Genomic DNA, 13,690 nt, shown 5'->3' on the forward strand with positions numbered 1-13,690 from the left:
TAAGCTACCAACCTAGAAACAAACTTGCTTAACTATACTCACTACTTGATTCTACTTGGGGATGGACAAGTCATTATACTGAGAAAAATAATATTATTTGCTTTTGTATGAATATAGAACACATAACAGGTATCTTAGATTCGGGATTACATATTACCAAAATGCATTTAATTTACCTAGTTTTAATTATACATATAAAACATTAATTACAAGTATCAAGCAACTGTCTTTTCTAAATAATTCTATCAGTCTTCTCACTGGGAGTCTATCATTGTATACATTTCTAGCATATTTATTTATTCAACATTGTTCATTCAGCTGGCATTTATCTAGTTTCTATGATGTGCATTACTAGAATGTACATCAGCACTCTTTACCTACTCTCCCAATTTCTACACTCTAATGAGAGAATAAAAGTGAAAAAAAAAAAAGGTAAATAGTATTTTCAGTATTCTAATAAAAATAGTGATGACCTTACTGAATCCCTGGAAGAGTCTCAGAAAACCTTAGGGTGGGGGTACCAATTTTGAGAACCAGTGACCTAAACATCTCCTGGAGACAGAATTATGGAATATTGTGTTGACAGATTTCCTTGCCATGTAAACCTAGGCCCCAATCTTATCTTGCCACTCACTAGTTCTGTGACCATAACCTGTTAAGTCAAGTCTTTGGACTAAAAAAAGTAACATATAAATAAGTATTTCTTTTTCCTTCTATGTCAATTGCAGTGAAGAATTTCTATACAATTTTAAGCCTTATTTCCAACACCTCTGTTGTCTCTGCTCAGATGGAATTAATGTGAGAAATTAAGGGTGCTCCAAAGTATAAATTTCTCATTGTGATACAGGTTTTAAAGGTAAATGTGTTTCCATTTCCCAAATGTTTTCTTAATAGCCACAACGAAAGAAAGCTATTTAGTTATTCTAAAGTATACACTGGAGTTTTTTAATTAAAATTATCTAGACTATTATATTCAATTTTTTCTATGACAATTAGCTCACATCATTTTTCAAAGTGATTTTATATTTAAAATTAAAAAAAAACATTAGCATGGGATCTAAATTAGATATTTAGTAAATTATAAAACTATTTTTATATTTGACATAAAAATTAAATTTTATAAGTTAAATTACACTTATTTTTACTTTATGTTCATTCTATCAAAAAGAATAATCTGAAGAAGTGAAAGAATTAAAGAAACGACTTAGTAGTAGGATCTAGCAATTTTTCAAGTAAGAGCTTTCCACTGTTTATAAATAGTATGATGGATTCGGTGATATTCAGTGAGCTTTGAAATCATTCTAGTTATTGTGTTGTTGGTTTTTTTTAGGCATTATTCAAAATGCTTCTGCGTTAGCATCAGAATAACTTTGCCTTTCTCAGATACTTTTACTCCTCTGATCCTCTCCTTCTCTTTGGAGATAAATCTGATATTTCAGTCTTCAAAGGGTATCAAATGGAATATTCCCTTTCTATAGCACAGTCAGATTCTCTTTCATTATTGTTAAAGCATTATTTATATTCCTAACTCCACTCTAGTGAACTCAAATTGTTCCTAAGCAAGAAAAAAAAAAAAGAAGAAAGAAACTTTTAACTTAAATAATACAATTGAAATTAGAGCTAGAATTGAAAGCAAAACTCAGAAACAGAGTGCAATTTTTGTTATTTCTACCAGTCGCTAGGTATTATAATTGTCAAGTAACTAATACCTCCCCTTCTCATTCTATTACTGTCATAGGAATCTTGAATATTATACTAACCTTTTACACAATTTCATGTTCTCAGCAAAAAACATAATTTCCTATCTTTGTAAAGATTTGTTAGCTAAACAATTGTTTGAATAAATAAATGAATAATTAAATGAATAACTAAAAACAATGACTGAATGAATAATGGGAACTTCATGAAAATATAGATATTGGGGACCTAAACAGCCAAAGAAAATATAGCTATCCCTAGGGATATCCATTATCTCACCTTCCGAAATTCTGTGCAGTTGTAATACCTCTGAACAAAATCCTGATATTTTCTCTCTCAGATTTATTAAACTTTTTTTCTGAAATACAGAACTCCAGAATCACCAAGTACTTTCATTCCCAAATGCAGTTATAGTTTCCATTGTAGTCAAAATCTTGACTACAATACAGCATTATTCTATACAATAAACTTAGCAGCAGGCTAGCAATATCTACAGATATGAGACTTTATCCAAGAAAACTTTTAAACATTATTGTTTTCACTTAATAAATGTACCAGCAACTTAGAATGTTGTTTTCTGGCATTATGTTGCGAAAAAACACTTAATGTATTGCCCATTTTAATTGTATTCCATAACTTATTAAAAAAAGTTTCTAAAGGGTAAGGATTTATTCAGGTTCATATTGCTGCAATTGCTGACTAGTGTAGACTTTTAATAACCTCTATAGGATTATCCTCAAATGTTAACTGTTTTCAAACATAAATTATTAGTCTTAAAGATACAACACGTTAGTAATAGAAATGAAATTTATTCTGCAAAGCATATTACTGAGAAAGAAAAACCTCAATTTGCAGTTTTTAGTTTTTATTTTTGTCTAATCTATGAACATGATTGTATGATATTTATACATTCTAGAAAAAATATTATGAGCTTTTATTTTTCTGTTTAATATGTTACAAAATATATCTGTCGACTTAATAAGTATTCAATGAGAAAAATAATTTTATTTTCATTGTTCAAAATCACTGGTTTAAACTAGCTACTTACAATCCAAAGTCCATCATATTTCACTTCTTGATAGAAAATGCTGCATTCATTCGCCCACCAATCTATACACTTTGGATTAGTAAAATCAGGGAATACTGTTAATCCTGGCCAGACCTAGAAGAATAGATCATTCGTACATACACAGAAATTTAATTAATAAATAAGAATTCAAATTGAGTATGAATAGCAAAAAAATTAATTATAATATTGTACTTCTTTAGGTATATGTGATCCATGTATTATCTGTATTTACAATAATCTCAGATCTACTTTATAGTTGAGTTAAGAGAGAATAAAGAAAGAGAGAGTGAGAACATGAAGCATTTATGAAGTGAAAAATAAAGGAATGTGAGATGAGGCTGTTATTTTGACTGTGACTAAATTTATTTCTAGCATTCTAGTAGGTTAGGTTTAAAAAACAAGCAAACAAAAAACATACATTATCTGAAACAAAAGTACATTAGTTCATTTCCAAAAGCAACTGCTTCCAAAAGATTAAGTGGGAAAAAAAAGCATTGTATATTTATTTTTTTAATTTAACAAATGCAAATGTGACACATATTATGTGCTGGGCACTGTTCCAAGTGTTTTTGTAGCTATTAACTCATTTATTCTTCACTAGAACTTTAGGAGATGGATGCTATATTTGCATCACTTTACAGATGAGGTAGGTGTTATAATTAAACCCATTTTACAGATAGGAGAAGTGATGAACAGAGAAGTTAAATACATTCTTCAGGGTTACACCACTAATAAGTGGCAGAGAAGGAATTCAAACCCAGGCAATCTCACATCAGAGTCTAGACTACTAAACACTACAAATATTATGCAGCCTCTTTATGACTTATAACTTAAAATAATGATATTAAACTAGAGGATTCCATTTCAGATAAATTGGGATAAATATTATTGTTTTATATCTAAATTATGCGTATTGGCTATCTGATCTGTCTGTATCCAACAGAGCAGGTCTTAACAGAATGTATTGACTTATTAATAGGCTTTTTAAGAAAGAAATTCTGTTTTGTTTTCTAATGGAGCTCATAATTATTTGAAGATTTTCAATAGAAATTTTAACTTTGATAAATGATAAAAAAATGATGGCTAGAATATTCTTCAATATGTTAAATAATGTGATAATAAACACATTTTTATAAATTCATATTTTCTCCTATTTTTTCTTTTAGCTAAATTACAGAAGCAGAATTATTAAGTCAATGTATCCAGACATTATAGTTTTTGATACGTCTTACAAAGTCGTCTCCACAAAAATATTTATACTGGTTAAAATTTTTGCATTTGGAAGCTTGGCAGTTATCTGACTCTGCTCTTTTTAGCTCTATGATATAAGAAAAGTTACTTTACCTCTCTCAAATTCATTTTTTCACCTGTAAGTGAGGAATTTTAATCACAGCTTTCTCATTATTTTATTGTGAAAATTAAATGTAAACCATAAAACAATACACAGCATATGAGTATTCAATTCATATATACATTATTATATATAAAATTATCAGAACATTATAATCATCAAAATTATATATCATATTTTGTTAGCATTTGTTTTAATTGTGTATAGCACTAAAAATTATTCATCTTCATAAATAAAACTGTTTTAGAGATTTTGGAATATCTCCTGTCTAAAATTTCTCTACATAATTAAAATATCAGATTAGATTTGAAAATAAATACACATATGTACACACACACTTATAAACAGTTATAAAACTTTGTTGTTGCACAATAGAAAATCTGAGCAACATGACTTTAACAAATATTATAACTTACCTCTCCAATAATTGCTGTAGTCCCATCTGACTCATTTACCCACACATTTTGTTCACGTCCTCTCACATAGGTCTCATATTCTGCTCCATCAGCACGATTACTTATAGAAATTGCAGGGTCCTAAAAATAGAAGAATTAGGAAAGATCACCAACAGCAAAGATGTGTCATTAGAGACCAAAGCTAAGATCATCATCCACTCCTTCATATTCTCAATTACTATGTACAGGTGCAATTGTTGGACAGTGAAGAACACTAATAGGAAAATACAATTAGTCCTTTGAAATATGGTGTTGGAGAAGAGCTCTACAGATACCTTGACCTTCCAGAAAGATAAATAGGTAGGATCTAGAACAAATTAAGCCTGGAACAAAAATGACAAAACTAAAGCTATCCTACTGTGGGCACATCATCAGAAGGTAGGGTTCTTTGGGAAAGAAAAAAGACAACAATCCTGGGAAAAATAGAAGGCAGCAGGAAAAGAGGAAGACCAAATATGAGATGGATCAATTCTATGAAAGAAGTCATAGGCCTGAGTCTACAGAAGCTAAGCAGGGCTGTTGAGGTCAGGACATTGTGGACATCATTCATTCATAGGGTCATTAGTAGTCAGAACTGATTCAATGGCACATAATACACACAATAATAGAAAAAAAGTGATAGAGAATTTATTAACTTACAAAGGTCTAAATAGTAAAATTATATTAATAAATGACCAGCCATTACCAAGATGATGACATATTTCTGTCCATGATCATGCAAGTCTTGAACAAATTCAGGGAGACCGTTAAATGCAACTTTATCATAAGTAAAGTCTTTTCTGTCTTCCATATAGTCAATATCAGTGACCTGTGTATCCTAAAATTTAGCAGAATATATTTCAATAAGTAGTATAGAAATTTCTCTAATAACTTCAACATTTAAGTTCAATAAATTTGTACTATAAATGTAATGATTAAAAGTAAAGTTAGACACCTTTTTTACTTCACTAAAGATGCAACGATATTATTTATAAAATTAGTTTTTCTAATTCTAAAGTATAAAAGCATTAAATGATTATTTACATTTGTTTCAGAGATGATAATTTGGTATGTATTATGATATATCTGTGATTCACTGTATAGGAAACAAAAACCTACACATTATATAATATACATTAAATTTTTATTATATTAAAAAGTATATAGGCTCTAAAAATAGTCTACTAAAAAAACTAAATATGATTTTGTTCACAGTTAAACATGTATTCTGTTATAGTATAATTCATAATCAGCTCTCAAAATTTTACATACATCTGGGCATTATATATGGTCATAAAATGTACTTTATCATTAAAAAGCAGCTTAATAACCCATATATATAATAATCCTGACAATTTCTTACCATTATTATTATGTGATAATATTTAACTTAGTATACATTCCCACAAACTCTTTATCCCACTTACAAATGGTATGCCAGCGTCTCGATTTCTTTTTACCACTTCTTTCAGTATATCAATTGAGCTATAATTATAGCGACTCAGCTGGAATCCAAGACTCCAGTATGCTGGCATTGTTGGTCGTCCAATAAGCTTGAAGTAAACGGACATTTAATTAGTTTCAATAAAGAGCATTAGAAACTAATATTAATATGCTTCTTATTCTGTTATATCTCTAGCATTTGTTTAAGTTTAACTACATATTTCAAACAAATATTTAGTGTTACATACATTCTAAAATGTGTCCTGGAAATTCTGTTAGAATTCTGTTATGAAACACTTAACGAATTTATGTTTTGTCACTCATCTCCTGCTTATTTTGTGTTGAAAAACTAGAAAGTTAGCTCTTTAGAAAGTAACACTTGTAAAAGTATATTTTGCACAGCATGGAAAGTAAAAGAAGAGAATAAAAGAATAGCATCAAAGAGTTAAGCAAAAAAAGAAATTGACCATACTCCTACTTCCTGTAACAACAAAATGAATGAATGAATGAACAGTCATCATGTAAGAAAAAAGATTTTTAAAAGTATATAATTTCTATTCTCTTATACTTCGGAATTTATTTCTCTCTTAGTTTTAAAAAAAATAATAAAATATATGTTCTACAAGACTCCCACTCAGTTATTTCATAAGGTACTTATCTTGTTCACATGCAGGCATTGGCTTTTCCTCAAGGGACCAAACGGAGCCCCTTTTCCAGGGCTCAGTGGCCCAAGCAGACTCAGTGCAATCCCACAACAGAGTATCAGTGTCTCATCACAGCAGAGGACATGATTTTGCACGTGAAAATATGAGTGTAACCGGTATTAATTCTTTAACTAAAAACTGAGTATTAGGTTACATTAAGACAAATAATTTTATTTGGCATTTGGGATGATGGATATTCTTTGGTTTAGGTTTGTACTTGTGTGTGTGTATATATATATATATTTTTTTTTTTTTCTTTTGGTTCTATGATTTCTCCATCATGTATGTCTAAAAACTACTATGTAAAATTTTTTAAATACTCATATTGTTATTATATTCTATTCAATTTAAGCATTAAATTTATTTAAAAATAATATCAAATTCTCAATCTTAATCTCGTATAAAATTTCTTTAAAGATTTGAACACATGAGTGAAATTTCTTCCTGTGTATATGTGTGTGTATTACAAATATATGACATAACTTATATTTCATAAAAGTATATAAAATATTTATTATATATTATGTTAATTTATATATTATTCATTTTATATTTTAGATATATACATTGTTTTCATACTTTTAAAACTATCTAGATATTCAAATAAATTATATTTTAAATTTTAACATGTTGAGAGCAGCTAATAGGATAGCTTACATAGAAAGGATAACTTGTTTTTCTTCAAATGGGAAACAAAATTTCTTTTGCCTACTTTTACGTAATTTGAGCCTTATTTAAATGTAGCAGTGATTAATAGTTCTATATCCTACACCAGACTTTTAAGTTATTGCTTAAATTCAAGTCTCTGAAAGTATACCCATAAAATGATGTAAGGAAGCATACTGTTATACTGCGTTCACATGTCAAGTGTGACTCAGACACGACTACTGCTGATCACAGAGTTCAACATGTAGTAGGCAAGTATATCAACCAATATTTCACAAATAAAATGTCAAATTCCTTCACAAAATGTACTGCCCTGTTTTGATGGTGTGATAACTACACGCAAAGTCTATATATAGGTCAGCTTAGCACTGTAATTATAATTTCATATAACAGAGACTGTAAATTTTTTTGTGTTCTTTTCTGAAATTCATATTTATAAACAGCAATGTGGGAATTATTAGACATTGTAAATTATTCAATTGTGTAAAACCCTAGCTATTCTCATTTTAGTCTTTTGGATCCTATTTAAAGACAGTTTTTGATAGTAATTACTTCTCTTTTGAGATTATTTTAGGAAATGGGAATTATATGTCAAAATATATATTAATAAGATTTTAAAAATAGGCATGATTCTTAAATTTTATATTAATAAAAATAATTTATTCTCCCACTATGACACTAGGAATTATATATGCCAACAGACACAGCAGAACAATTACGTGGAAGAAATTTTCAGAAACTGGCTCAAAGTAAATCCTGGATTCCTCACCCTTCTATAAGGACCATCTTGGGCTCACGTACACTAGGATATTATTTAATAGATAAGTGAAAGTTGCTTAGATAGTAACCTTAAGATGTAAGACTTCAGACTGTGTTTCAAAATCTGCCCTTCTTAGTTTGAAATTCAGGGCCTATTTTCCTTGAGTTTATCTTCTGTGCATTAACAGCAAGTTTCACTAGTCTTCCTCACAATTTGGTTGCATCTAGGATTTTTGTCATAGGGATGTATGACCTATGTATCCATTGCCTAGCCTCAGTCTTGAAGATAAGATACTTTCCTATTAAAAATAAACAAACAAACAAATGAAAAAAAAAGAAATTCCTAAATGCAACTGCTTAGGAAACAATAAAGAATTTTATATCAGAAATATATCCATTTAAATATACATAAGCTTCACTGTACAGAGAAAAAAACACCTACTCATATCTAAAAAATAGTAAGATTTAAAAATATATTTAGCTAACAGGCTCCTGATATCTTAAGTAAAGTCATTTAAATATGTGAACATGTTAGATGAAAAAAAAAAAAAAACTGGTAGAAAAGAATTTTATAAAATAGACCTGAAACACACCTCTTGATACTGCTGAACTACTTGTTCTGGTGTGTTTCCTAGGAAGATGTAAAAGTCCAGAATGCCGCCGGTAACTCTGTAAGTTACTACTGGAGTAGGCTGGATGAAAATCTCTATGAAATAAAATTGGGAAAGCATATGTATATAGTAAAAAGTTACATAATGGTAAAATAATTGCAATATCTATTTAAAGCATTTTGTATTAACTATGTAATTTTACACTGTTTTAAAATAATTATGAAAAATTAAAATATTGAAGATAGGAAGAATACAAAAGTAAAATGCCACTATGTATGAGATTTGATAGAATATCCCAGCTGGTTTCTTCTACAGAGGCTAGCCATAGCTTCCCTGGAAAATGAATAGCAAATCCTTTTTAAAAATAAAGATTTCTTCCTAAAATTACATTTTATTTAGTTGTTTTCATTGAAGATGCTCTGAAGATCATATTATCACATGCTAATTTCTGAGAAAAAATAAGAAATTTGATTTTTTTATATGTAAAACATAGTAATTGCCTTGATAACCATATAATATCACTATTCTTACTGGAATATTATTAATATTGTGGCCTTCTGTTGTCACTGATTTACTTTTTAAATATAGGTATTACACTCACATTAAAAAAAAGAAAGATACTATATTATTTGAATTATGATAAACTAAATAAGTCTTCCTCCTTTCTACCCCCATGTAGACCTTTCTCTTTCTTATTTGTAGTGGCATACTAATTAATCTTAACAAATGAGGCTGTGGGAATGGGATGTGTTTTGAATGGATATGTTTCCATGTTGCTTTGAAGGGAAAGAAAAGTGCCTCAAAATTACAACATAGTATACTCTCCCCAAAACAGAGCACTGATATGCAAAAATCCATTGTCTCACTAACTATAAAACCAGCTTATAATTTCACATACTAAATCACTAATAGAGTGTACTCTGATAATATAATATCCATTATTAGAATAAAGAGTAATTATAACCATTCATGATAAATCTTATTTAAATATATTATCAGATAAGTTGCTCTTACCCATTGCATTGCTGTTCATTAAGAAAACACCAAATGACTCCCCAGAAGTATCTTCAACACACATGAAGAATGTGTGATGGCCATATAAATTATTATTATTCTATAAGGCAAAATTTTGAAAATTAAAATTTTAAGTGCATTTAAAGTAAAAAGATTACATGTTTAAAATGGCCTTTACAAATTCCAATTTGTGTATGTAATTTACCCCTCATATCTCATTTAATTTTCTCATGTGAAACACTAGCACACAAAAAAATATCTAACTTATTTTAATTATAACATATTAACTTAAAAATATATAACATAACACACAGGTTATGCTATTAATAGATTACTTAATTTCTCTTTGTTTTATTATGATTAAATGACTTTTAATAAGCTATTCATGATAAGGTAAAGGTATTTATCCATTATGCCCCATGTATACCCAAGGCACAGCAGATGATGATGTCCACCCACATAGAACTTTTGCAGTACATTTGTTGAGAGCTGAAGAATAGATGAAATGGTGGAGGCAAACTGGAAATATATTTATAAGGTGAAAGAAATAAGATTTCTTGGCAGATTGGATATGGAGGTTCAAAGGAAAGAACATGTGGAAAATAGCTATGAGGTTCTCAGCCGGGTGTTTATTAGGTGCTTAGTACAGTTAGTGATGCTGTTAACAAGGATTGGTAGAATTTATTAGTGGTTCTGTACCAAATGAAGTTTTTTAAAACAAACTTACTTATTCGTTTTAGGAAATGATATAGTATTGGCATTTAAAAATTGAATAACATTTGACTCAAAGTAATCATAAATTATTAAAAAATATATTTTTTTAAAAAAAGCTATGTTTTTTGTCCTGAAGAATCTCATATTCTAGAAGCACAGACAAATAAATGCACATCATACACTGTAATGATTTTCATACTAAACTATGAATAAAGGGTTAGAAAGTAAACACTAATTCTGCATGAGAGAGTTCGGGGCTTCTTAAGAGGTGAAACTTCAAATGAGCTCTCAATTACATTGTAAAAATGATAAAGAAATTTAATCTTCAGCACTTATGAGGAATACCAACCACTGTGAAAATATGTGAATTTATAGAAGATTATCATGCATTATGGAAGAGCAAGAAGAGAGCATACATGCCTGATATGACGTCTAATAGATAGGCAGACACCATCTCACATAAAGTCATGCATATATACAATGGTAAGAGTTTGGAATTATTCTAATGTAATAACTAGTGATGGATACGTTTAAGAACAAGGTTGAGTGAAAAGGAAATGGTAAAATATAAAAATCAAAATCAAAAGAAATACCTATTGAAACATCCATAAAATATGTTAGTCACTTGCTGAGTTAATTTAGGACTTCACTATCAGTCTTATTCCTACAGTAAATAAGCTTCTGGATTAAGTATCACTGGAGAGTTTCAAATAGGCTAAAATTACCATCTGCTCCAATCTAATGATTTTATTTATAACAAGAAATATAGTTCCTTACATCAGCAGGAAGTTGATCCCGGGTGAAAATTGGCCATGTTTTCCAATTTAAATCATGACGATATCTCTTATGAATATGTTCCCCAAGACCATACATATATGTACTGGGAAGTCTGGTTGAGATCTGTAAATACTGGTCAGAGTACACCAGGGGACCAACGCTAGTATCAAACCTGCATCATGAAAGAAAGAAATAAATGATGTTTCAATATATGAAATGTTTCATTAAATATGGGTCTACATTATCATCCAGAATATTTCATTTTAAATATGATAATCTTTAGCTGTGATCACTTCTTAGGAACACATGAATTATACCATAACCAGAACATGTTAATTCCATCAACACAATTTGCTTTATTATCACCAATATAATTCTTCGCTTGCATTCTCTCCCTTAATTTCGATCACAATCCTAAGGAAGAACTACCTTTATCAATCCCATTTTGCAAATGAGACAAATTGGGAAAATTAATTCATGTTTAACTTCAAAATCATTTTCTAAAAAGAAAAAGGTAATGTTTTATGCAAATCAAATAGATTCTAAGAGAAATGTTAAATGACAATATTTTTGTGATTTAACATAGTCAATTACAAATTATGAAAATATATTTAAGAAAATTAATTGCTTAGATTTGATTTTGACATTATTTAATTAATCTTTCTTGGAGATGCAAAAGAATTTATCTTGAAAATTAGTAAATTTCTTGCCACAAATATTCCTCAAAATACATTCACAATGGAGACGTTCAAGGATATATTTAATTTGATATATAAATAAGAAAAATCCTTAAGCATTACTATGAAAATTAGACCATCTTTGAATAGGAACTACTTGATCCTACAAATTGATCCTACAGAATACGATAAATAATAGGGAAAAGACACAATAGGGGTTCTAGGTATGTGAAAATATAGGCAAGGCTATAATTGTATCAGTGATGTTCTCCACCTTCAGCTTTGGTTGGCCCTAATATGTATATTTCCATTAACGTTCTTGCATCTTTCGTCCACAGAAAACAAAACCTCTCTACCATTATATCTTTACAAATAAGCCCACCTACCCTCTTTGGAGAGAACAGTTATTCTTTCTGAAAATGACTTAAAATTAAGATGTTCCTAATTCTATGATGATAGAATAAAATTGAACAATTATTTAAAATTACATAAATGTAAAATAAGATAATTACTTACAAAGTTCTATTATTGCTTTTTCTAATAACTTTGATGCTAAATGGATTTTCTGTAACCTGCACATCATACAAGGTACCAGAAGCTGCGGTGCCAGCAAATTCTTCTACAAATTGATGAGGAACTTCATATCTTCTATTATTCGGATCAGTAATCTGCAAATTTAAACAAGTTGGCATTAGCTGATTCAAAACTGTTATTTAACTTTCAAATTCTGAATTACTACATGCAAGTTCCTAATGGAAAGTAATAAATTTAATAATTTTATAGATGAGCTTTTAATCTAGTCATAAACTTAATTTTAATACTGTTGAACAGCTGTGCACAAAATTAATTGCATAAATTGTTAAGCAATAAATAAAATCAGTTGGTTATAAAAGTACAGTATGTAAAATAATGATTTTTAACTAATATAAAAAATAATAGCATAATAAAATATTGATTCTTTAATACTAGATTTTTGTGAATTTAATTATCCTTGTTGCTCTTCAGAGTTCATCCCTTTAGAAATCCCATAAGGATTCTGAATTTTGTTTTTTTTTTAAATCTTTTAATTCCTGTGAAATTGTTGCTAAAAAGGAAATGTATGAAAGATATAGTGTTTTTACTTCCAAATAAAAATACTAGTAATCTACTAGTTAAAAAAAACCTCAGAAATTAGTTTCTTTAAAATCATAAATACAAATGATACCAATAAAAAGAACTACTGAGTATAAGTCATGTTTATAGAGCACAATTAACACTTTTCTCAAATTAAATGTTAAACTAGTCCTTAATCATAATCTGTAGCTGAAATAATAAAAAGTACTAAAGTTTAATTGGCATTTATTCTTCTTCAGATACTGCATCAAATATTTCCCATTGACTATATTACTCAGTTCTACAAAAATACCTGCCAGAGGAACTATTTCTTATGTTATGTTTGAGTAAATAGGCTCAGAGGAGTCGAGTAACTAGTCCAATTAGTCTTTTGTTTTAGAATAGATATTTCTTGAGAAAATATCTGGGTAGTATAAAGGCTGTGCTCATAACATGCCTTTTATTACTAATGCTTTTTTAAGAAACCTAAAAAAACAAACCTTGAACCGGAAACGATTGGGTGTCTGACTTTGAGTTGTTAAGAGAACACTGTTAATGTCATTTCCAAATAATGTAGGTGAAGATATCCTGTTTAAATTGGCTTCAAGTCCTTAAAGAAAGAAAAAGTTGGCATTAGTAATGCCTTTATTTATAAAGATTAATAATTATTAAATATTTTTT

At 29.0% G+C, this 13,690-nt stretch overlaps 1 protein-coding gene across 1 annotated transcript in view; it reads right to left on the reverse strand.

Annotated features, from left to right (window-relative positions):
- The window catches only part of SI (sucrase-isomaltase), an 84,397-nt gene that overhangs the window by 62,859 nt on the left and 7,848 nt on the right, over positions 1 to 13,690 (reverse strand). Inside the window, exons 5-13 of the mRNA XM_011380810.2 lie at positions 13,510 to 13,619; positions 12,434 to 12,585; positions 11,241 to 11,412; positions 9,750 to 9,849; positions 8,718 to 8,830; positions 5,980 to 6,105; positions 5,259 to 5,390; positions 4,535 to 4,654; positions 2,747 to 2,860 (exon numbers count right to left, since the gene is read on the reverse strand). Coding sequence (XP_011379112.1) covers positions 2,747 to 2,860; positions 4,535 to 4,654; positions 5,259 to 5,390; positions 5,980 to 6,105; positions 8,718 to 8,830; positions 9,750 to 9,849; positions 11,241 to 11,412; positions 12,434 to 12,585; positions 13,510 to 13,619 — 1,139 coding nt within the window. The remainder of the gene's footprint in view (positions 1 to 2,746; positions 2,861 to 4,534; positions 4,655 to 5,258; positions 5,391 to 5,979; positions 6,106 to 8,717; positions 8,831 to 9,749; positions 9,850 to 11,240; positions 11,413 to 12,433; positions 12,586 to 13,509; positions 13,620 to 13,690) is intronic.

Source organism: Pteropus vampyrus, unplaced genomic scaffold (assembly GCF_000151845.1).
Source record: "Pteropus vampyrus isolate Shadow unplaced genomic scaffold, Pvam_2.0 Scaffold12, whole genome shotgun sequence".
Classification (NCBI taxonomy): domain Eukaryota; kingdom Metazoa; phylum Chordata; class Mammalia; order Chiroptera; family Pteropodidae; genus Pteropus; species Pteropus vampyrus.